This window comes from Mytilus trossulus, chromosome 3, assembly GCF_036588685.1.
Source record: "Mytilus trossulus isolate FHL-02 chromosome 3, PNRI_Mtr1.1.1.hap1, whole genome shotgun sequence".
Lineage (NCBI taxonomy): Eukaryota > Metazoa > Mollusca > Bivalvia > Mytilida > Mytilidae > Mytilus > Mytilus trossulus.
This window is the reverse complement of record NC_086375.1, coordinates 41,172,884-41,198,840: the sequence shown is the minus strand read 5'-3', so window position 1 is coordinate 41,198,840 and position 25,957 is coordinate 41,172,884. Positions and strand designations below refer to the sequence as shown.

Below are 25,957 nucleotides of genomic sequence, written 5' to 3'. Positions count from 1 at the left end.
TGAATTTCCAAATCCTTTGATCAGGCCATTTCCTGAGGTCTTCAATTTTCAGACTTTTACAAAGACAATTATTCTCTTGACCAGTTACAGTTGTTCTATTTCACATAACCATTGTAATAAATCACCTTAGTGTGAAAACTAAACATTGATCAGTGAACAATTAACATGAGGTATTCAGATATCTATCAATTGTTGGTATATTTAACTCTTGGTGATTCAGATGACCTCTTAAAGTAATTCAGCAGCTGATCCAATCATCCAAAAAAGTAAGATAAAAGATGGAAAAGAGTGATAATCAGTTTAACCCTGTCAGATGGACATGTGCTTAGTATAATATTACACCTATTATTCACAGTAATATGAAAATTATCACACCAAGAAAGCCAAGTTGATAAATGAACCATTAAAACTAGGTCAAATTCAGGTGAATTTTACCAGAGGAAAATTTACCAATAACAATGGATCTCTTAATCAAATATAATAAATCCACATCTTTGGAAAAAGGGCCAGTGTACCATGAAAAAAGTTGAGGTCTTTTGAATCCTGTAATAGAAGAATGTAAAACCTCTTAATAATTTCCAAGACAAATAATGTTTATTGCTATTACTTGTTTTAAACATTTCTAGCAAATTTATTTTCGGTTTTAATATAATAAATAGCCAGGACAACAGACATTCCCTAGAGCAGGAGAAATATAACCAAACAGAATCTTGAAAAATGTTAAGCTTTATACAAAGATTCCACACTGCACATGGAAAGACACTTCATAGATCTTACCTGCATACAAAGCGAAGTTACACATATTTTAAAAGTCAGCTTTATTGTTCAATAGACTTTCAGCATCATTGACCACTACCAAAAGGGATGGTATAATTAAAAGTTGACAATTTTTTCAAAATTTATTAAGAAAAACTCAGGCACAGCAGATTGGGTAACAGTAGAATATTTTACACCACTTACTGTATAATATAGGTAGAAAGTGGGAAATACTACATTATCAAAAATAAAGACATTATGTCTAAAAACAATATTACTCTGAGTAGCTCTTTTTTACCTTTTGGTTAAAAGTTGTTACCTATACACAAATTTGCCATTATAAAATTTTACAATACCAAACTCATTTTTTGGGATATTTGGTATGATATGGAGGTATGAGTTTCTCAAAATCTTATACTACAATAATTTACATACACATAATATAGTAATATAAAAAAAATACCAAAACATGTTCCAAAAATTGAACAAATTATCTCTCAATACTCTCTATATTTCTCACCTGGTTTCGATGGGAAACTTTATGTTACCCACTTTAATGTGACCTTCTTTAATTTCAGAAGGTTTTGTTCTAAACAGAATTCTGTTTTAAACTTTAAATATCCCTCATTTGATCAGTTGTTTATCATTTTAAACACATTTTTGGGGATCAGAAACGAACTATATATCTACACTTCAAACAAAACATTTTACTTCGTCCTCAGTCAATATGCTTCTCTTATGTCGATATAACTGCCTAACGATCTCATATAAAGGCTATAATTGTATAAAATATCAGCTTCTAAATTAAGAGTTGCAGAAGTACTCTGTTCTCACAATCTTGAGTGTTTTACAGCACATCTAAATAAGTGAACATTAAGTTTCATCACCAGACTTACAATACATTTGTCTTATAAACAAACAACATAAACATAACATAAACAAAAACATAACAAAAACATAACACAACATAAACATAAAATAACATAAACATAACATAAACATAACATACAAACATATATATACATGCTATTTACAATTGTTTTGTCAATAAAACATGACTTATTCGATGGTCATATTTTTTCAGCAGTTAGAAAAACCGCGCTCGAAAACCATTCCAATTATCACGGATCATTGCCCAATGTTGTCTATATGATATCAAGTCTGCTAATACAAGTGCGCACACTTCTATTGTCAGAAAAACAATTCCTAACACACCAATCTGTTTCGACGACTTCCGCTCGTCTCCTTTGCTGACTTTTGTATTTAAAAATGATGACATTGTTTTGGGATCAACAGTCAAGTTCTTTTTCATTTCTGCTAACTCAGGTGCCATTTCTTCTTTCAGTTCCTCCATAGATTTTTTCTCCCGCGTTTTGTTCTTAAATGCTTCCATTTTATCAAAGTAAACACAATCACAAAGGCAAACAGTTTCATCTGAAATATATTTGAAATATTTATTTCCGTAACTGCATCTCAAACCAGAGACATATAATACATGTCTCTGCTCAAGCGTTGTGTGGCCAGAGACATATAATACAATTGTATTATATGTCTCTGGTGTGGCTTATGTGAGGATTTATGAGACGTCACTTGCGCGTAACCCTTCCGAAGCGTCTGATTCCGAAGTTTTTGACAGAGTTTCGTATTGTTTATTTTAGTTTTCTTTTTTATATTTTTTGGAACTGGTTTTGTCTTCTTGTCTGATTTTCTTTTTCTGTTGTAGCTGTCTTTTCCGCTATGACTTTTTTTTTTTTTAATAGATATACTTAAAAAGTTATTTAAAGTATTCAACATTTCTAATGATTTAAAGTTCGCTTGTATCCCAAAATATATCTATCCGAAATAAAAGAACACTTAAAATGTCACAATTCAGATCAAATATTTATATTGGGGGCACTATTGAGTAAATTAATAATATAACCTTCGAATCAAACTTTTACCTCGCCGAATCAAATCAGTTGTTTTCATATGTATCCATAAGTATTCAGAATCATGTCAAACTCGAAGTTTTAGATATAAAAGGATGCCAAAAAGAAAGCTTAATATATTTGAAACCCAGGACAGTCTCCCTACCACAATGCATGCTGTCAATGTATTTCAAACCCTCATTAACCAATGATCAACAAAGGTCCTGATTACCGTTCCCAACAAATTGTTTAGTATATATTGACCAGATCACCACAACACCGACAGCTCAGTTGTTCAATATTACTACACAACATTACCATAAAGACCGACAACTGTGTCTTATGTTAACCAATTATTGCATTCAAAAACAGTTCGTTGCCGGTGGACTATCGGTTCCCTAGATAGAATATCATCATCTCAGTAGTCAATATTTCGGTACTGACGGGATTTATAAAGTGTATGTTTTCAAATTTTCATACTGCTGTAAACGAACAACATAGAACATTCACATGTTAAACCAGATGTCAACTAACCCGAAACCTTTATCAATAAACTCATTATGGATACGAAGATTGAAATTTTGTATTTGCGTCTACAAAAGACTCATCGGTGGTGATCGACTCGAAAAAAGTTAAAGAGGCCAAAATAAAGTACGAATCGAAGTTGAAGACCATTAAGGACCAAAAAGTTGGGACTGTTCAAAGGCCATACTACTACACAACTGCTGTATTACTTGAAAACAGATGACTACATATATATCAACCCTAACTATCGTTCTGACAAATCGTCTATCCAAACTACCGAGGTTAACTCTGGTCGCGTTTCAAATCATACCAGGAAAATCATATATCAAACCATGCAGACCATGCAGACCATCATACAACCGATCGCCAGCATACAACAAGCATTTTTTTCTATATTGCAATACTACTTGCATATATACTTACTGTAAACACCGACAACAAAAAGATGTTGAGCAAAAGTGGTTTTTCCTGGAATTTAAAATATCATCATGTTAATATAATATACATAATTCTAACATGACGTCCTTCAAACGCTTTGAGTACACACCCGTGGTAAAATATGAATATATTTCATGGGCTGTTCCCATTGTACCCCCACGTCATATGTTTTTTAATGAATGAGCGACTCGACGTCATAGAACAATGACGTCAGAATATAAGCAATTTACGGGAAAATACACGCTTGTGAAACGGAAAATCATCACAAGGAAACGTTAACAAATGATGCTAAAATGAGTTATATTAGCCGTTTTTTGTATACACATGAGACATATAAGTACAATAATAATTAGATTAATCTAAAATTATCTAAATATGTTATTATGAATAGTTTAAGCATCATCATTTATTCAGTTTGCTGCGTTATTTTACGTCAATTTAATAGTGCGTTTATATATTGGAACGGCAAATAATGCCATCACCCAGAGCGCTTCGATCCAAAATAATTGCCGTATTTGTCCTATTAGAATCGAAATAATTCATGGGGGCTTGAATATATCTAGATTTTACCACGGGTTGTCCCTTTATGCCGATATTTTACCCCTCGCTATCGCTCAGGGTAAAATATTTGTCATAAAGGGCCAACCCGTGGTAAAATCACGATATATTCAAGCCCCCATGAATTATTTCTTAATTTTACATGCTTTTGTATAAAAAAAAAAATCCGTAACAGGGTTTATCTAACAGTCATGTACAGATTACTTAACTTTTTCACCTTGTTCAAAATCCCACAATTGGATTGAAACTTACACAATATTTGTCTGTTTGGTTTGTTTTAATCAATTTACATGTCGATCGCAACATCAAGCATACACATGAAAGGCTTACTACACTAGAAATAAACGGGCGTATGACATTTGCGCCGATTTTGAAAATTTTCATTCTTTCATTTGCGCCGATTTTATCTTTCCTCCTAATTGGATTTACATGTAAGTTATAGGTAAGTTAAAACTTTAACATGGGCTGAGCACAGATTATAAAGACAAATTAAGCAACATAGGTAAATGGCTATCCCATTTTTTGGGTTACCATTCTTTACCCAATGAAATCGATGACTGCTTCACGTTTGACATTATGTCTGATGCGCCTTCTGATGACAAATGTCTTACATTCTAGCCTACAGACTAAGTACATATACATGCACAATGTAATACTATCCACCTCATTTCTGAGCAGCTACACCCCAACTTATATGTTTTTATCAAGAAAATCCAGGCCGTAACGTATGTTAAAATGCAAACTCCATAGAAATGCTCGCATCAGTACGTAAGCCAGACAAAGAAAAGATGGACCTCGTTAGCGACAATTATAGGAATATATTAGATGTGTTGCCTATACACACTCGACAAGAACAGATTTATGATTTGAATGTATTCCGTTTTTAATGGATTTGAATCCTTCATTTTAGCATTAACAGAGTGCTTTTATCTTAAGTTTTTACTTATTGATTTTAAAGTATGAAAATATATAGCTTTTATATTGATTTATCTTGCTCGAAACCCTACTTCCATCCCCCCGTGGGGAGCAGAGGACAACAGTTATATACATGTTATGATTGATAATTCATAACATTTGTATAACAGGCTAACGGAAGAGGTTGATAAATGGTAAATGAAAGAGGGGCGAAAGATTCCAGAGTGACAGTCAAACTCATAAATCGACAATAAACTGATGTAACGCCATGGCCAAAAATGGAAAGGACAAACAGACAAACAATAGTATACATAACACAACATAGAAAACTAAAGAATAAACAATTATAACATGACAGGGATAGAGATTTGTCTCATTGGCACTCATACTGCATCTTCTTATATCTTTTCACCTGTAATTTACCTATAAAAAAATCGGCGCAAATGAAATGCAGGCGCAAATGCAAAACGCCGAAATAAATGACTTGACATTTATCATCACGGAAAAATAACAACAAAGGGGAAAAGAAATTCCTTTTAGTTAGTAAGTAAATTGAACGTTTAATCTCGAGACTAATGGACACAAAAATACCAATCCTTCTTTCTAAACGGATTTGAAGTAATATACTTACCACTTTGTTTTTCAATGATGAACTCTCCATTATTTTTACTAATCTTAATATCTCGACCATTTATTCCGATAGTGTGTTCTTCTAAACTGAAAATAATATATGTATGCCATTCAACATACGCTGTTTTATTCAAAATCCATTGACCAATTCATATAGAAACAAGAATGAGTCCAAAATACACGTGTGTCTCACTCGCAATATCATTTCTATGGTCAGTGGACCATGAAAATGGGATAAAAACTCTAATATGGCACAACACTAGAAAGATCATATCATAGAGAACATATGTATAGTAAGATTCAAGTTGATTGAACTCACAACTTCATCAAAAACTACTTTGATCAAAATGTTTAACCTGAAGCGGGACAGACGGTCGGACGCACAGACCAAAAAAAATGCACATATATAGATGGGGCATAAAAACGGAATAAAGTACATGTTTATCCAATAATGCCACGGTATACACAGGCACTTGTCTCGAAATCCCCCTATTCTAATATATACCTTAATATATAACACAGTGTTGTATGAAGATAGAAGAAATTTGCTTTCTGAGACACTGGCACTATAGTATTAACTCCATCTTAACTAGTTTGTAGTGTTACAAGCCATGTTTTTATCAAGGTGCTAAAATTTATGATCCTACATCCTCGTCGATACTTAGATATTTGCATTGTACAATGATACGTTAGTCTTTACATTAAATCCGTTTGGGGTGTACGGATAAATATGTAAGTACGAACAAAAAAATTTTTTGCAATTGCTCAATAACTGCGGGTATTCTCAAATCGATACTTTGTTTTTGTTCGTTTGATTTATTTTCTTCTTGTTACTTAATTGTTTCTGCTTATAATCTGAAGTCCGTTCAAACTGATTTTTCTGTTTGTTCTTTCGTTTTGTTGTTACACTACCGTGCAAGATGGGGAAGGGTTAATCGCTCACAGACATATGTTTAACTCATACAAAACTGTATTTGCCTGCTTCATGCTATCTAAGGGTCTATAACCCAGAGGTTGTGGTTCGTTATCGTCTTCTGTCATTACTTTTCGTTTATAGTTTAAGTATGAATTAGACAGAAAGGTTTTTTTATTCCGATTTTTCTCCTGCCTGGGAATATTATGAACTTTTAAGATATGGTACTAGTTTTGCCTATTACTGGAGTCGTACAGAGAGTTATAGAAAGTTTTCCCATTGGATATCATACCATATCACCTTTTTGTATCTAATTATAAAAGACACAAAAAGGACAATGATGCGGGCTCCTGGATTGCATAATTTTAGATCTCCACATGTAACTGAATTTCCATACCTGCAACGGTTTGTTGTTATTGAAGATTTGTAGTCAAGTTTGCATGCTTTGCTATCCCATTTAGAAATATTTCCACCAAGTGAAGTTTGTACCACATCTATAGAAATAGCTAGAATATTGTGATTTTCGTCACAGTTCGGATAGCCTGATTTGCAGAAATACATATTAATCTGAAATTTGATTCAAATTATTAATGTTTGATTAGAATACTGGAATATTTTGGATTTAAATTTGTACTGATATGTGACTCAAACGATAACAACTGACGATGTTCTTAATTTTCGACAGGCTTTAATTTAAGTGAATTGCTGAAATAACCTAGTCGTTTTTCTTCCCATATCCGTAAACCAATAATACAAATAGTTTATTAATAAATAGCTGAGTATTTCTAGAGAGAAAAGGGGTGACAAATAGATGTGTGGACGAACAGATGAAAATGGTAATTGCAATATACTAGTAGAGTTGGAATTTTAAAACGAAAGGATTACTAGTATCATTATTTCTGATTCTATACTGGAAATATCAACTGAAAAGATGGTGGATAACACGATTTTTTTTCTCTCACTAATATTCACCTTTATATGACAGTAAAAAGAGACTTTTACATTTCTCGCTACTAAAGCAAAATATGATTTCAAAAAAATCCAATTTGGTCAGAGCCAGTATCAATACACGTAGACTTACACAGACAGTGGCGGATCCAGAGCATTTTATAAGGGGCGCCACTTAGGCTGACCTAAGGGGTGCCGCTTCAGTCATGCTTCGGTGATTCCCTTTATAAGTAACTAAATTTTTCCTACAAAAAGGGGGTCCGTCCCCCCGGCTGGATCCGCCTATGAAAGAGAATGAATTTATAACCATGTAAATGTGGTGAAACAGGTACCTACAGTTAGAGGTTTCAATTCGTTCCAGTCGTCAATTATTTCCCGCCTTCTATTATTGTCGTTGTCGTGTCCGTTAAAACCAAATGTGTTCCATAAACTGTGATACGAAACGTCAGAATTAGACTGCATTCTTAATAAATCTGTAAAAAAAATATATATATATATATATATACTGTAAAAGAGAAAGAATATTAGTTATATATTCTCAGAGGGACAGGAATATTTCGAAAAGGAATATTATGCGTGGCGTGGTATGTATGGAAAATAATTTATAATCTTGCCCATGGCACTAGGTAATCTTTCAAGTCGTATAATGATGATACTGTCAATTCGTATAACAGAGCATAAACACTACCAATGCGTATTATTCAGATGACATAATAATTAGTATTTTAGAATATGACACTACCAGTTCGTTTAACAAAAGATAACACTATCGATTCAGATAACATATGATGACACTAATAATTTGTTTTACAGAATATGACACTATACTAGTTCGTTATCCGATGATGGCACTATCAATTCGTAAAACAGATGATGACACTTTCAATTCGTATAATAGAAAATGACACTATCAATTCGTTTAACAGAAGATGACACTATCAATTCGTTTAACAGAAGATGACACTATCAATTCGTTTAACAGAAGATGACATTAGTTTAGTTTAAACATATTTATTTATAGTGGATTGGGAAACAAGTTTTACAACTTATATTAATCCCTTCCCACTTTAGCAATTCGTTTAACAGAAGATGACACTTTCAATTCGTTTAACAGAAGATGACACTTTCAATTCGTTTGACAGAGGACGACACTATCAATTCGTTTAACAAATGGTGAATCTTTCAATTCGTATAGTGATGATTCTGTCAATTCGTATAACAGAACATAAACACTACCAATGCATATTATTCAGATGACATGATAATGAGTATTCTAGAATATGACACTACAAGTTCGTTTAACAAAAAATAACACTATCAATTCAGATAACATATGATGACACTATCAATTAGTATAACATATGATGACACTATCAATTCGTATTACACAAGAAGACCAGCAATTCGTATTACAGAAGATGACACTCTCAATTCGTATAACCAAAGATGAACTATCAATTCGTATACCAGGAGATGACACTGTCAATTCGTATAACAGAAGACGGCACTATCAATTCGTAATACAGAAGATGCATAACACTGTCAATTTGTAGTACAATAGATGAAACTTTCAATATGTATTAAAGAAGACCATTCGTATTTCAGAAGATGACACTATCAACTCGTATAACAGAACATGAACTATCAATTAGTTTAACAGCTAGAAAACGGCACTGTCTATTCGTATTACGGAGGATAACACTGTCAATTCGGATTACAGAGGATGACACTGTTAATTTTTATTACGGAGGATTACACTGTCAATTCTTATTACAGAGGATGGCACTGTCATTTCGTATTACAGATGATGACATTTTCAATTTTTATTACGAAGGACCAAAATTCCATGTTCCATACGACACTATTTTTATAACTTATGGTAAATTAATGACAAACTGAAAGTTTACAGTTTACTGACTATTTGAATTTTATAAATAAGAGTCAGAAATAAAGAAGGAGAAGGAAAATAAACAGATACAAAAATGATAACCAGTATATGCAATGAAATAATCAATTAATATAGTTTGTGTTTATTAAATTCATTTAGGCATGAACTTTGCCAAGCATTTATAGAATTATGTGAAATTTGGACAGATTTGTCACATTTAATGTAAGCAATAAAGGCAAACTTTTGTAAATATGTTTTATTTCTATTTTTCGTATTCTATAATAAATCAACATTGTTTTAAGTAACATTAAGAAAAAGTTAAATGCTTGAGTGTAAAACAAAAAAAAAATCATGGAGCGAGAAGAAACTTTTGCAAATTAATCATATCGATTTAATATTGAGATTTTTTTTCTGTATTTCTCGTATTTTGTTAATAAATAGACATAGTTCTTTTTCCGTATTATCATGTTCCACAGTTTGTGATTTTTTTTTAACTTAAATATTCAAAGTTTCATGATAATTTACAATTATAGACAGACATAACCAAGAGGCGGCACTTCGAGCAAAATTTGTAATTCTCCATTTGTTCCCCGCTTAATTTCCCCGACAACTGAACACTGTTGCCTATTTGTTGCGGGCAACATTACGCTTTGTTAATGACAACGGCGATTGTGTGCAAGACAAACGGTTTCTCCGAACTCTTTACGATTTTTTTGTATACCTAAAGACTTAACTTTCTGTGTTTACTTTTCTCATTCTGAAAATATTTCAAAAACCAGGAAGTCATCTGATCCTATAGGGAAATGAAATATAATTAACACTTACCTTCAGAAATCAATTCATAACTCTCCTCTACTGTATCGTTTGAAGGTGTAGATGATTTTACTTTACCCACGATAAAAAGCCACATAAGTAGGTACATGGCTCTCAAAACTATCCGTTAAACCATGCTTATTCGGACCCTTCACAGTAAATTTTCTAATCCTTTATTTAACAAGACTATCCTTAGGTGTAGTTCACCTGCATCGTGGATCACAAACTAATGTAAAATGTAGATGCTTTTCATCAATAACGAACCCATGCGTTGAAAAATCTACTAAAGGGCCGTCGTTCAAATTATGAATTATTAAACATGCAACTATTATTCTTTTTAGAATTGTAGATGTATATATACGAGCGTTATTTTAATGTCTTTTTCGTTTACTTTCATCCTGTTTGTTAAAACAAAACGTTTATGGATTCGACGTTCGATTTTTTGTATCTATAGATACATGGAATTTGTTGATATGTTACTGATAACGTACTGCACACTGATAACACATAATGTACAGGATTTTAAAAAAAACATATAAATAATGGCAACAGTAGTATACCGCTGTTCAAAACTCATATATCCATGGACAAAAAACAAAATCGGGGTAAAAAACTAAAACCGAGGAAAACGCATTAAATATAAGAGGAGAACAACGACACAACACATATAAAATTGTTAAAAAAAACATTTGAAAAGCATGTATATGGACATTCAAAATCTACAGGACAATAATTTGATACTTTTAGTATCTTCAGTTTGAATCTTATAAAAAAAAATCAATAAGCGTTGAAAATAGTTATCTCAATATACAAAAATGGCTTTAAACCTTACATGCATGGAATTCAAAAAGTAGTGTTTTTTTTATAGTTTTCTAAAGAAACTATTAGCAGAAGCTTACTAGTAATGGCTTCTAGCAATACTATATATATATATGCATTCTGTTACCTCATGGCTATAACTACCAGTAACCAATTTATTATGCTTTTTTACATTTGCATTTCATTCAGTATGATAAAATATAACTTACACCGACACAAAAACACGCACTAAGAAAAACAAGAAAGAGAAAAACGTTACAGTGCGAAAAGCAAACACAATCTTAAAGTCGCATGTTTGATTTAGGATTTTCATATATAATTAGTATTCGTTTTCACTTTTTTCGTCTTTTAGTGTTTCGTGTGTATTCTTAAATGCAATGTGACGTTATGTATAAGTTCTAAGAATAAGAAGCAAATGAATAGACTTAGTTCTGTTTACCATTAGAGTATACCAGAATATTACTAGTATATCAAATTACTTTTTTATTATCATAATTCATAAATTCAAAATGTCATGATAATAAGGAAATGTGTTGGTTGATGAACTATGTTATTAATAATAAGTTAGTGGGTTAATAGAATCTATATCGCTCATTCATGGCAATTTCCTCTTTGTGTAACCCATGCATGAATTGTTATGTTAAGTTTGAATGAAATATTAAGGGATCAAGCCATTTTTAAAGGGAGGATTCCAAACCTCGAGAAATGTGAGGGTCCAAATATATTTCCCAATCTAAATGCATTGATCTTTAAAACAAAAAAGGAAACCCTCCCCCTGGATCCGTCACTGGCAATTGTAGCAACATAAAATATCCACAAAATCAACAAAAAGAAAAGGTACGGTACTTAGGGTCCTACATGTGTATACACTTACATGTCAAAAATCACTGTCAGTAAGACTTTAAAATAAATTTTAGCAATCGGAGACATTGTAGATACTAAAATTCTACATTATTGCAGAACTGAATAATGTTGTTGTCGAACCTGCTACTTCTGTCGCAGAAAGCTCGACATTGGGAAAGTGATCCGGTGGCGGTGGTGACGGCGGCGGCGATATCAAACTTCTTTTAAAAGCTTATTTATTTTAGAAGGTAGAATGAATACCTTGATTCTTCATACTTTGTATTCATATGTCGCTTATGTTATGAAGTTTCCGTCTGTCATATGTCCAGTGGCCTTGGCCTCATTTTGATGATTTGACGGTTCGGTGGCTACTTTAAAAAAAACAGTTTCAAGTTATGTGCTTCATTTCTCTCCTATTATGAGAAATAGGATAACGATATTTGGTATGTGCGTACAATGCAATGGCTTGGTGTCCGTCGGGCAGTTTTCATTTGACTTCAATCCCATTTTATGGAGCAGTGTTAAATTGTCCTGGTTTAGTTGTTTCTAAAATATTATGTGCAAAAGGTCAGCTTTAGTTTAAGCATATTTGTTGTACGGAATAATTGTAAGGTGTACATGTATTTCCAGTTTGGTTATTTGACCATAGAAGACTCATTTTCTAGGATTATGTTGAGTTTATGTGATAGTTGCAGTAAAGCTTTATATTTAGGACTATCAAGATAAAACCAATGGACAGTAAAGAAGTGAGACATATCAGTGTGTGCACTCTTGTTTTTATACGAAATAAAAAAAAAAGCGGCCATCATATTTTGAAAAAAATCGCAAAATAGTTTCTTGCTTAAAATGTAATGCTCATTCAAAAACACGACAGTCAATTAGTATATCTAGTTTACAAATTATCGAAATAAATAAATATATTTTACATAAATTTTGAATTTTTAACAAAATTTAAACACAAAACATCGATAGACATTGTCCAGCGAGTTCAAGATAGCAGTATTCCACGTGTGAAATCAATTATAATAGCTGATGATTGGCATATGAATGTCGATTTTAAAGTAGATACTAGTAGCTCGTAAATTATTTAGCAAATTTCAATAATTATTGTATATCATTAATATTATGATTATAATCTATAAAATTTACTTCGTTTAAGCAGAGACATATATAAGCAGAGACATATATGTCTCTGGTTTAAGGTAGCACAATTCAAAGATTTTATAACTCCAACTCCAAAGTTTTAAAATGCTGTAACTTTCTTAATAATGCTTGAAATTTTATAAAAGTGGTAGTTTTGGATAGCTAACAGATTACTCTTACAAATTAATGCAATGTTAGTATTATGCAACAATTATATTACCAATTATAATGTTAACTGTGTCTAAAATATTTTTCACCAAATTTCCCCTTTCAAATGAAATTAGCTTCTGCATAGGTATCCATAGAGAGCTGATTTTATTACATGTTGTTCCTATGGCCATTATCTACAAAAGAGTGTCTCAGATTTCAGATAGAATGTTTAGAACAAATTTTACACCTAATTAAACATTATCTTCTTTTATGTGGTTCGGATGTTTACACTAATTAGAGATTTACGAGAGAATAGAATCCTGTAGAGACAATCTGAGACACCATTTTGAAGCCCATGATGTGTTCATTAAGATTTCGTTAAAATTTTCTGTATAGTTAAAGAGATGATAGAGCTAAATTCATTTAAGTGAACTTAAAATTGAGAATGGAAATGGGAATGTGTCAAAGAGACAACAACCCGACCACAATAAAAAAACAACAGCAGAAGGTCACCAACAGGTCTTCAATGTAGCGAGAAATTCCCGCACCCGGAGGCGTCCTTCAGCTGGCCCCTAAACAAATATATACTAGTTCAGTGATAATGAACGCCATACTAAATTGTACACAAGAAACTAAAATTAAAATAATACAAAACTAACAAAGGTCAGAGGCTCCTGACTTGGGACAGGCGCAAAAATGCGGCGGGGTTAAACATGTTTGTGAGATCTCAACCCTCCCCCTATACCCAGCCCTATACCTCTAACCAATGTAGAAAAGTAAACGCATAACAATACGCACATAAAATTCAGTTCAAGAGAAGTCCGAGTCTGATGTCAGAAGATGTAACCAAAGAAAATAAACAAAATGACAATAATACATAAATAACAACAGACTACTAGCAGTTAACTGACATGCCAGCTCCAGACTTCAATTAAACTGACTGAAAGATTATGATTTCATCATATGAACATCAGGCACAACCCAGATTTTGCCACTAATTACATAATAATTGATTACATAATGATTGCATAATAAAAATATTGCATCCATTAAAAAGATTAATCTTTTATCTATCTATATATACCTCTTTTATTATTTTCTATGTATTCATAAGAAAGTTACAGCATTTCAAAGGTTAGTGATTGGAAGTAAAAAAATCTTTGTATTGTGCTACCTTAAAAGCACAAAAAAAGACGGGATTATCCACACGAATACTATGCAAAAAACGTGTGTTTATTAATAAGAATTTGAAGGGTGGAGCTATTTTTTCTATAACCTTGCTTGGGTTGCATTCGTACGACATAGCTTGTTTTTATACGAAATGAAAGTACATGATGGCATCAAGCGATTCGTCTTACAGTCGGAAAAGATCAGCATTTGTATGAATGGTTTTGTGTTTTAACTCCGCACGCGTGGGGTGTTGGCTGGCTATAGTGATTGCAGTAGTAACTACTTTTTCTTTTTATCTTTATGCAGTATACTTTTTTTTCTTTTTTCTTTTTTTTTTTATATCTTTATGCAGAACTTATCTACTTAGACCACTCGGTCACAATAGCCCCTTCTATGAATTGAACACGTGCTGGAAATATAAGCACATAAAAGTGTGCTGGTTTATGATGAACTATTGAATCAGAAAAAACTTTGTTTCCAATAAACAAGAATAAATATAATGTATTTCAATAATTTAGTACTTTTGTTGGAAAATCGACATTAATTCCTTTGAAAAATAATAAATATTTAAAAAGTAAAATATATAATTTTCATTCGTTTACGGATATTACTTAAATCATTATAAAGCACGTTTTTAAGTCGGCACTTATCCTAGGTTTTCTGTACAGGCTAGAATTTCAGTTCTGCATTTAGTATATAAAATTGAGAATGGAAATGGGGAATGTATATGTATAAACTGTATATGGACCACGAAATGCCAATTGTAAAACAATCCAATCAATTGCAACTATAAACCACACGACTTATTTACAAAATAAAGAACAACAAAAAAAGCGATATACATGTACACTTGACAATCTTTCTATACACCAAATATGATTGACCGTATTGCTTAAAGTATTCAAGAAAAAGATTTATCCAGAAAAACTTGACATAGACCAATGAACCATGGAAATGAGGTCAAGGACAGTGACATATGCCAGACAGAAGCTTTGAAACACAAGGTTAGTAGCATCCAGGTCTTCTACCTTCTGAAATATAAAGCTTCATACAAATAGTGTATACACTGCAGTCTCCACCAGCGCTGGATAGTAATCTCTATGTCTGGCTTATTTTGAAATTTATCGTAGGTGAGACAAAATATGTTGAGCCCAATTTCCAAATACACCCAGATGCAGAAGAGTATTCTTTATCATCAAGACAAAACTTGACAAAAAACAGCATGAAAAAAAGTTTGAGGCTATTTAACAGACATACACATTACATTGAACAAAGCAATTGAACTAGGAAAATGAGGCAGACTTCGGAATGACTGATATGTACATCTTACAGTCATTCCATACACTATCTGAGATTGACTTGACCCTGAAAAACAAACTTGATCACAGATCCATGAAATGAGGTTGAGGTTAGGGGAACCCTGTCTGACGAAAATGTAGACTTTACAAGGATACCATATACCAAATGGACAGACAGAAAACTATGTAACATAAGGCATCTGGTATGAAGCATTATTATTATCCCTTCTGAAATATAAAGTTTTACACAAATGGTTTACATGACAGAACAGGAACCAGTTGGCCATCAGAAACGACGGAGAGTTGAACAAACTCTTGTCTGGTGTCACCATTGCACAGGGAGGTGTTCTACCAAACATGAGGTAACATTTGACTGTTTATGATGTTGTTACACTAAATCCATTGGATGTTGGATGTGTACTGATAGTTTAGTCTTAGATGCATGATTTTTGTTGTATTAGTTGTTATTGGCTTTGAAAAAGCTGCCAGCAACTGCAAGTACTCTCAGATATGTACTCCTTGTCACATCCTCTCTGTTTTTTGTTAGATGTATTTCTATTTGTATCCATCTGATTAGTTAAACCATTTTTCAACTGATTTTTATAGTTCATTCTTATGTTGTTCTGTTACACAACTGTCCTAGGTTTAGAGAGAAGATTAGGTTCCCCCTAACATGTTTAACATGCCACATACAGTATGTGTGTGCCTGTCCCATGCCAAGAGCCTGTAACTCAGTGCTTGTTGTTTGTTATTGTGTTACATAATTGTTTTTAGTTCATTTTTCTAGTTTGAATTGTTTTACATCTTTTATTTCAGGGCCTTTTATAGCTATGTGCTGTATAGGCCTTGCTCATTGTTGAAGGCTGCATGCTTACCTATAGCTGTTAATTTCTGTATCATTTGTTCTGTTGTGGAGAGTTGTCTCATTGGCAATCATACCACATCTTTTTTATATGAACATCTAAAGAGGCAATTTTAGAATTACACTTGCTTTTTCAAAATACAAAATATAAAAAAGAAAATGTGGTATGATTGCAAATGAGACAACTATCCACAAAAGACCAAAATTATAGGTCACTGTACGGCCTTCAACAATGAACAAAGCCAATACCACATATAGTCAGCTATAAAAGGCTCCGATAAGACAATGTAAAAAAAATCAAACGAGAAAACTTACGGCCTTATTTATGTAAAAAAATGAACACAAACCAAATATGTAACACATAAATAAACAACAACCACTGAATTACAGGCTCCTTACTTGGGACAGGCACATACATAAATAATGTGGCGGGGCATATTTGACTCCTACTGAGTATGATTTTGAAGTGCCTTCTCTGGGTTCCACGTATGCATTATCGCAGTCTCCATCACGAAATCCAGACATCTGAATAAATAAAAGTATAAACAATTTTTTTTTATATTTGATATTTATTGCTCTTTTTGTCACAAAAGGGCACCAAAAAAAAACAAGTAAACAGCAACAACAGAAGATCACCGTGCATCAGTGATGTCATAACTGTCAACAAAAACAAAAGCTCAAAAAATTATAGGTCGTACAACTAATAATCATAATTTACAACCTTGTAAAGATTATACACAGCTTTGGAAAATATGAATATGATGATAAAATGAGTCCAAAAATACCATGGATAATAAATTCTTTTGAATCTTATAATCTTTTTAAGATATTGTGTTTATTACTATTTTCAAAATCGGGTAATATATATTCAAAATATCAAGAATCAAAATAGAGTTAATTTCTCATTCCCATTTCTGGTAGCTGAAGAATGTTTTCGCTTTCTCTTTCTTTTACAAATTTAATATTGTGCTAATAATTTATCAAGACACTCATGACACTAGCATGAACTAAATAAATTTATAAAAGAACATCGATTTCAGAATATTTTAAGTCACCAAAAGACTCATTTCATCAAAAAAATATACAATAAGTAAGGTTCATTTCAGAAACTTACGATCAATTAATGTCCTAAGATTTTATTTTTTTGTTTGAAAAGAGCTTCAGCTACTTAATTTGATTACAAATCCTCAAAAAGACATGCATGGTATTTTTGGACTCTTCTGCAGATGGACATGATTTCATACAATTAAAGCACTAATACTGAAACCTTTAATTTTTATCGCAGTTATAAATACATTTTTATGAAAAATATACATTGTGGTGTTATAATGAAGAAACTGAGGTCCGTTAAAAAAATGTTATTTTATGAATGATCTATTTAAAAGTTGAACAAATTTATTTAGGAAGCATTTTTAATTTGATTTGCTTAGGTGCTCACTTTTTTGCTTGGAAGACCAAAACCAGTTTTTGATTTTCTCTTATATTTGTTTGAAATTTTGATAAAAAAAGTGAGTAAGTGATATTTTGTTTTCCCATCCAAATGAGAAAATGTTAGAACCATATTATATTATTTAATACTAAAATCAGAAGAATAAAAATTATGTCATATCTATCCTTCCAATTCTTTTCATTCCGGAAATTTATTATTATTAATCTAAACAAAAAAACTTCCCATTTTCAAAATGAGAATTTGTATTTATAAAAATGCCCATACACAAAAAGAATATAAATTTGTCAGTGATTTATGTTTTGATCATACAATGAGACATATAATGCCAAAATGATTTGTAAATAACATATAAATGAAATGAAAACTGGCCTAAAATGTGATAACAGTCATACAAAAACACATATATGTTGAGATTGCTGTAGAAAATGTATTATTATCAAAAGCAGACACCTTTCAACTAGTAACAATTAGCTTGCACTATGACAACCTGTCACAAATGGAGTAGCACTTTCACAGACATAACATTATACATTTATTAAACTTTTTTTTTTAGAAGGAAACATTTATGGGCCTACAAAGTTTTTAAAAAGAGATACAATTCTATAAATTTTTTGGTAAATTTTCAAAACATGGTATAAGCCCAAAACATTTTTTTACAATAAAATGTTCAAAAAATCAAACATACAACCTATAAAATTTTACAATCAATATTTTAAAACCAAATATCCGGCTTAGCAGTAAAGACTGAAGTTGTGTACTAACTTTTCATATTCTGAGATACATAAAAAAACAAACACATGTATGAAAAATGAAAACATAGAAGTTAGCCTGCTAGAATGTATATTTGGCAGAAAGGAAAAGAGATTTATTAAATTCATTAAAGATTTTTTTTTTACAAAACAGTTCTATAAAATCTATTCATAAAATTTGACTAAAGAAAACATTTTACTTACAAATTCTTACAAAGATATACAAATGATATGTACATGAAATGTACAGACAAAAATAATTAATTACATATTAAATATGTACATCAAATTTTTTAACCTTGAAAACAGGTAATACAAGCGCCTGTAACACAACAAATTTCAAAACAATGAAAAGAATTTTGAATATGAAACCTGTGCACTGTTTTGTAACCACAATACTCACATTCCCAATCCATAGTAAGAAAAAAAGGAAGATTAAACTCCATAAGGGCCTACAACATTTTCCTTTGCTCAATCGTTCTATGTAAATTGATTGCTAGAATAAATGGAAAATTTTGCTTTCTGTTTAAAAAAATAAATACTTGAACAGATAATTTGTTTTAATTTGCACCGTAAATCATACACTTTTTGCACCAAATTTTACTATAAAGATTTATCTATATTCTCAGTTCTAACTTCCTTCTCTTACTTACTTCAAAATTAAACAAATTCAGAATTTAATCAGACAATGAAAACAGAACCACGTCATTACAGTATCCATTTAAGTTTAAAAGCCTGTTGACAAGGAAGTCAAATTTATTGTATTTCATTAACAGACAGAACATTTACAAAATGCATACCATATCATATCATTCCGAAAAACTGCATTGTTAGATTACTAATTTTTAGAATGAAATCTACAATTACCATACAGGAAAATTACATAATATAATGTTGAATTATGCCATAAAACACTCTAATATTTAATTCATCATTTTTGTTGAATTTATTCTTTGTTTTATTTTTAAACAATGATTGTGTGTGAAAGAGATACAATGGGCTCTTCGGGGGAACATATGATTAATTTAAATGTATGGTTTAGACGAAAAACACCTTTAACAATTTATATGCAAGTAATACATTTAAAACCCAAACATAACTTTTTCAGAAGCATCAATTATATAATGAAAATTAACTTTGGGGGTTTATTTTAGTAAATTTTGCAATTATTATAAAATAGTGTAAAATAGCCACCCTCTCCTCATAATTTAAATCTTAAGATGGATCACATGCAAAGACATGAAAAACATGACAATATCATCTCAAACCGAATTCGCATTTTACAATTTAGGTATTTTTCATTTATGAAATTGCATCTACAAAATTCAAAGATTTAAAATTTCAAGGAAAAATTGTTTATGAAATTGTAAAATGATAAAACAAAATATTAATGAAATGGGACAGAAAATCTTGCCTGTAATGTTTTAAACGAGACAGTATGAACAATCATAAAATATACTTTGTAGACTTAAGTACAATGCATATCATATAGGTATTTGCCCTAGTTATCAAGGATTGTAGACCAGGGAAAACTTTTCTAGAATCAAACGGAAATTTTAAAAATCCCAAATGCTTCACAATTCAGAAATCTTATGTTTTATGCTCTTAATGGGTTGTTTTATTATTCTTATTTCAAACAAAACTGAACTATGATCCTTTATGTACTTTCAATTTTGATCTATTATTTACAAGCTATGGTTTACCTTACCAAGCTATTGTTTACCTTACCCCTAATTGATAAGTCATTTCATAAATTCAAACACTGATGTCCCTTGTGATAGTCTATTTATAGCAGCATGAGCTTATACAATTTACTGTTCTGCATCTTTACATTGCACACTTAGATTGATTAGACCAAGATAAAATTTGTCTAAAATTGAATGGCAGTTTGTATGCTCATTTATAAATTATACAAATTTACCAATATAAGTATCAATATTTTAAATTCATGTAACGCTTTAATTTAATACACATGATTTGTCAACTCAAATAAAATTTATTTCTGGGCTTATTTAGAAAAATATAAATTGAGCCGTCATAAGGCTATTTTTCTATGATTCCACTATAGTACAATTTCTAACTGATTTCTATGGTCAGCAAAATTTATTGGCTTTGCCTTATGACCCCAATTATATGATTAGCAAAATAGCCCTCATGCAAAGACACAAAAATTGATTTTTATTTTCAGCATTTCTGCATGCATGATCAAAAAGGCAGTAAATAATTAAATGGCTTTTCATATGCCATAAACATACATAAAAATAAAACAAACAGATTTGAGAGAGAAATATTGATAAATCAAAAATCAGATACATGTAATACAAAATAAAAAAATCATCCAAAGAAAAATAAACAGCACTTGTATATATTAAACACATATTCCATTATATTAATAGTTTGGTAACCATGGTAACTGCTGCCTGTTGAATATTCTCTATCATTTACAATTGTTTAAGCATCTATACATTGCACATGTATTAAATAATTGATAATACCAACGGAAAACATTGGTCTTTTATCATGTTAAGTAGGACTTTTGAAAATTATTTTATTAATTAATACTATCCATTATCACATGAAAATAAAATCAATTTTGACAACCCATGCAATGGAAACATAAATCTTTTTTAATTTACAACCTTGATTTCAAAACAACCCATTGTCTGAGTAAGGTGGAAAAAAGAAAAGGCCCAATCTTCAATTTTCATAAGTTAATGTGGATAAAGAAAAGTTTACCATAAAAATCACAAACTCTGGTATAGTTGTTGCATAAATAAGGCATTGTGATGTGTTTCCTATATTACACAGCTCAAATTTGCTGAAATCTGTTTAATAATAAAACAAAATTTTCCATATGATAAATCATGATTTGATATTTTAAGACTAAACCTTTACATCAATTAAAATGTATTTATCTATCTAACTGTTTAGTGTTTTTTCACAGCATCATGCATGACTTGAATAAAAGTTGCGCATTATGTGATAGACATGAAGATGTCTGTTAAAACTAAAGAGCATCTCATAAAAGACAGGATCGATTATTATTGATCTAATGAAGAAGACAGATAGAAGAAATTAGAAAAAAAACAATACATTTCATTCTAAAAAAGTTCATTTGTACCATCTACAGTTGTCATTCTTCCCACACTGGTATCATTTTGCACCAAATAAGCACATATCTAACCGAACATCTACAACCAATAACAAATAACAGTTATGGCTCTCTGAATCCATCCCAACAGCACTGTCTTGAATAGCCCAATATATTCACATTTGTGGCAGTATTCCTGGCTATTTACCCTGCCTCTATGTATTTTGAACACATAAAAAAGATTTCGGCATTAATCTGCCAAAACACTAATAAGTATCAACCAATTAGTAGAGTCCTATGTCATGATGTTGGCTGATAGTCGTGTAAAAATGTGTTTAAGAAGTCAAATGAAGGTCGAGGAGGAGGATTACAATTCCAACATGATAATATAACATCGTAAACCTCTCGTGGACAAATGTCTGGTTTTGGTATTCTGTAACCTTTCTGCACTAGTTCAAATGCTTCTTTTGATCCCATACCTACAATATAAAAGAAATGTTTGTTAAGTTACAAACAAACATCAACTTAACCTCCAATTTACGAATAAATCACAAAATATAACATGATTACGAACAAAAACACAGAGAAGTTTACATAAATTAAGTTTCAGGATGTATAACAGTGCACGAATATAACATTTGATTTCTTTTCCTGTTTTGTTATTTTAGGATAAAATTTGGTTAAAATGCAATAGAAGTTAACAATTGAGGGGAGATAACTCTAACTTTCTATCTTTCTAACCAAAAGTTATGTAAAGAACCATAAATAGAGAAATGAAAGACCAACCATTTTTAAATGAGGTCAACATTATAATAAAATAGAATTATTAGGTTGGTGGGTTTTTTCTGACCACGTTTTGAAATTCTTCAATACTGTCCGATTCTCACAAAGACGGACACTTGATAAAAAAAAATATCTTAACTTCAGAATTAAAAGGAGAAGAGGGCTCTCCTTCTTATGGCCTTTTCAACATAATTTATTGATTAATGTGGATTTATATTTGCAACATTGTGAAAATTTTGTCTATAAACACATCATATTTGTTCTTTTTTTTTTTAAATGGTTTCATACACATTATTTTATTTTAGTCTGGCACATATTTGATTTGAATTGTTTTGTGCTGAGATAAATCCAGTTCATATAAACTTGTGTTCATATTTCTCATTTTTACATTCGCAATATAACACTTCACTTTTAATCGCTTTTTTTATACGCAACTGGTCATACTATTTTGCTTGGATAAGAATTTGTTAGATAAGACTTGGAATGAAGATATTTTAGTCATATTGTAGTGTTTTAACATTTGAGTTTTCATATTATGATCATTTTCAAGAATCTACATTTCGGAGTGCTTCAAATTCTTCATTAGTTCTTTCTTCTTCAGAAAACAAAAATTTTAAATTAAAAACATAAAATAGAATACTTTCACAGTATGTCTGAAAGAACAAACTGCACAATGCCAAATCTATAATGGCAAGAGTTATCTTTCTTTACATTTGATCATGTTAATACCTTCGTAAGGTTCCTTTCCGTAGGTGAAGATTTCTATTAGTACAATTCCATACGACCATATATCTGCCTTGGTGCTGTATTTGTTGCACAGTAGTACTTCTGGTGCCATCCACTTGATTGCCATCTTTAGTCCTTCAAAGTTAAAAGAAAATCATTAAATAGTATGGATTCTATGTAAAATGTCTGAAGTATTCAACCTTATGAGTCTGTAATACCTGTCCCTGCTTGTAAAATTTTAAGCAAAGCAGTTGTATTTGAAAACAAACATCCTGTTTATGGAATCATTACTGTTAATTTTCTTCAAAATAAATGACAGTGAGTCATATAAAAATTCTAATGAATGGTCTGAAAGACTGCATGAACACATTGCAGCAGGAATATTCTTTAATTGTCATTTAGCACCAAAAGACGCAATGGAATTTTAAAAACTAAGGAGATTTCTGCTTGTAGCAACAAGAATGCAACTTTGACCTATAAGTAATGTTTTAAGAAAGCTTTATCAAAATCAATTGCACATTTTTTCTATATATGCATAAATTTTGTAGGGTAAAAAAATTGTCTTCAGTCATCTAACATCATTCCAAGCTGTCACTGATTGTATAGCTTTATTTATCCAATATATTTGAAACTAAATATGAAATATGGAAATCAAAACTGAGAAATTTAAAAGTATTGAAGTAAGAAATTTTGTGTTTTTATCCTCAAAATATATTATTTCATATTTTCCATTATATATGTTATTAAGAGCATACACTAAAATTGCAAGTTAGAATAAACACAAGATTATTTTCTCTATTGGTTCCCCTTAAGTATAATCAAGTGTAATATCAATTGAACAGCTTGTATTCTGATGATGAACAACTTTAGAACAGCAAATTTTTAAAATAAACTAAAACCATTATCTTATTATAAATATTTTATGTATCTTATTGACTTTTGAATATTAATGGAGGTCAAAAACATTAAGAACATAGTTTAAGTTAAATCTGGACTATTATCTCAGTTTAACAAAGCATATATAATCAAATATATTGAGATCTTGGACTTGCCTCTTCTGAAATTAAAATCAGGATCATCAACAACTTTAGTCATCCCAAGACCGGCTATTTTTACATTATTACCCTCCCCAACAAGTATATTTCTTGCACCAAGGTTCCGATGTACAAATTTTTCCTTTTCCATGTAACACATGCCCTCAGCAATCTGCAAATACAAAAATTATCTAGTTATTTTCTTACTTTTAGGTTCTTTATAATACAATGAACATAACTGTTTTTTATCATTCCATACTTTGATACCACAAAAGTTATAGGTTTTTGGAATTTTATTTTAGTAATTTCTTGTATGGACTGTTTTTTATTTTTTGGCAGAAGGTAAATTGTGTGATTTCTAGGTGCTTATGTTATTTTTTCTTTACGCGTGTTATTCAGTATGCACCACATTTTTTTTATGTTTTTTCTTCATAGACAGAAAAAATATTACAGTCATTCCTTAAATGTTCCCACTATTCTTTCAAAAAAAAGAAGAAGAGAATCACTTAGGTTAATCTTATTAATGGTCTTGAACTTGCTGAAGGTGAGAGCTATTTTAAACATTGATAAAATCTTCCAGCAACAAATCAGATGAAGAACAGCCAAAAATTGTGACTTTCTCATTTTTTGATTCAATGAATTTTTACTTATTTATAAAGTTTTAGAATGATTCAAGATTTATTGATATAATTATACCTGTGCAGCAATCCACAACAACTGTGTCACTGACAAATCTTTCCCCTTCCCCTCCCGTAAATACATTGATAATCGTCCATTTGGCATATATTCGGTTAATATATAAATTGGTTCAGTTTCACTAGACACTGCTAAAAGTTTTATCACATTTATATGCTGTAATTGTTTTAAAATTTGACTTTCATCCAAGAATGCAGACGTCGTTACAGCATCCCTCTTCTGAATTTTAACAGCCACTTGTCGAGAACCATGCCATGAACCTGTAAAAATTAAAGAAAGTTAATATACACTAATTTAGACTGTCTGCACTTTCAAGATAAGAAACAACGCTTTTCATTCTTTTTTAATGTTAGACATACAATCAAAGTTGTTGCAGTTTCCATCTAAAATCACAGTTATCTACCAAGAGATAACTTGAAATTTATAAATTAGGATTTTTCAACTTGCATCATATAGTTTTTGAAACATTGCCAGATAAAATTCTATGGCAGATTTCTGGTAATTTGGTCCAGTCAAAATCTTAGTATTTCCTGGTTCAAATGGGTGCAAAGGTTAAGGTGACTGTAAATTCAGAAATAATTGCATGCATTCATTATTGTGATTTTGTCATTTTGGACTGCAACGAGATTTTAATGTTTCCGATATCAACAAACATTCTGTTTAATTCATATAAAAAATTTCTAACTGCAAGTCTAAACTATTACAGTTATATCCCCGTCACATTTTTCCCAATAATAAAAAACATCGCAATAATTTCTGAATTAATCAGGGACAAAACTTAAGAGCCCATTAGCCCAATGGATCCTAGATTTTGAGCAGGGCCCCTAAACTTTAGGTAAATTTCAACTTGCA

The 25,957-nt window shown here is 31.1% G+C and overlaps 2 protein-coding genes across 7 annotated transcripts in view; both read right to left on the bottom strand.

The window, feature by feature from the left end:
* Positions 1 to 884: 884 nt before the first annotated feature.
* On the bottom strand, positions 885 to 10,615 carry LOC134711485 (uncharacterized). The gene is made up of 6 exons (XM_063572099.1): positions 10,304 to 10,615; positions 7,927 to 8,063; positions 7,040 to 7,209; positions 5,731 to 5,816; positions 3,612 to 3,656; positions 885 to 2,190 (listed from the first exon to the last, which is right to left on the bottom strand). Exons 1-6 carry the CDS (start codon positions 10,398 to 10,400, stop codon positions 1,844 to 1,846), a joined length of 882 nt encoding a protein of 293 aa, XP_063428169.1. The 5' UTR covers positions 10,401 to 10,615; the 3' UTR covers positions 885 to 1,843.
* A 6,516-nt stretch (positions 10,616 to 17,131) lies between these two features.
* Positions 17,132 to 25,957, bottom strand: part of LOC134711484 (tyrosine-protein kinase SRK2-like) — a 63,969-nt gene continuing 55,143 nt past the window's right edge. For all 6 annotated transcript variants that reach the window (XM_063572093.1, XM_063572094.1, XM_063572098.1 and 3 more), the window contains 4 exons: positions 25,106 to 25,365; positions 24,428 to 24,581; positions 23,379 to 23,510; positions 17,132 to 22,345 (listed from right to left, as the gene is read on the bottom strand). In XM_063572093.1, the coding sequence (XP_063428163.1) occupies positions 22,167 to 22,345; positions 23,379 to 23,510; positions 24,428 to 24,581; positions 25,106 to 25,365 (725 nt within the window). In that variant the 3' untranslated portion in view covers positions 17,132 to 22,166. The remainder of the gene's footprint in view (positions 22,346 to 23,378; positions 23,511 to 24,427; positions 24,582 to 25,105; positions 25,366 to 25,957) is intronic.

Excerpts from the sequence above, each read along its gene's own strand:
- LOC134711485 (XM_063572099.1), bottom strand. The coding sequence starts at position 10,400 with ATGTACCTACTTATGTGGCTTTTTATCGTGGGTAAAGTAAAATCATCT. Across the intron at positions 5,817-7,039 it reads ATAACAACAAACCGTTGCAG|TTTAGAAGAACACACTATCG; the intron begins GTATGGAAATTC and ends TATTATTTTCAG. Across the intron at positions 2,191-3,611 it reads TTTTGTTGTCGGTGTTTACA|ATGAAACTGTTTGCCTTTGT; the intron begins GTAAGTATATAT and ends AATATATTTCAG.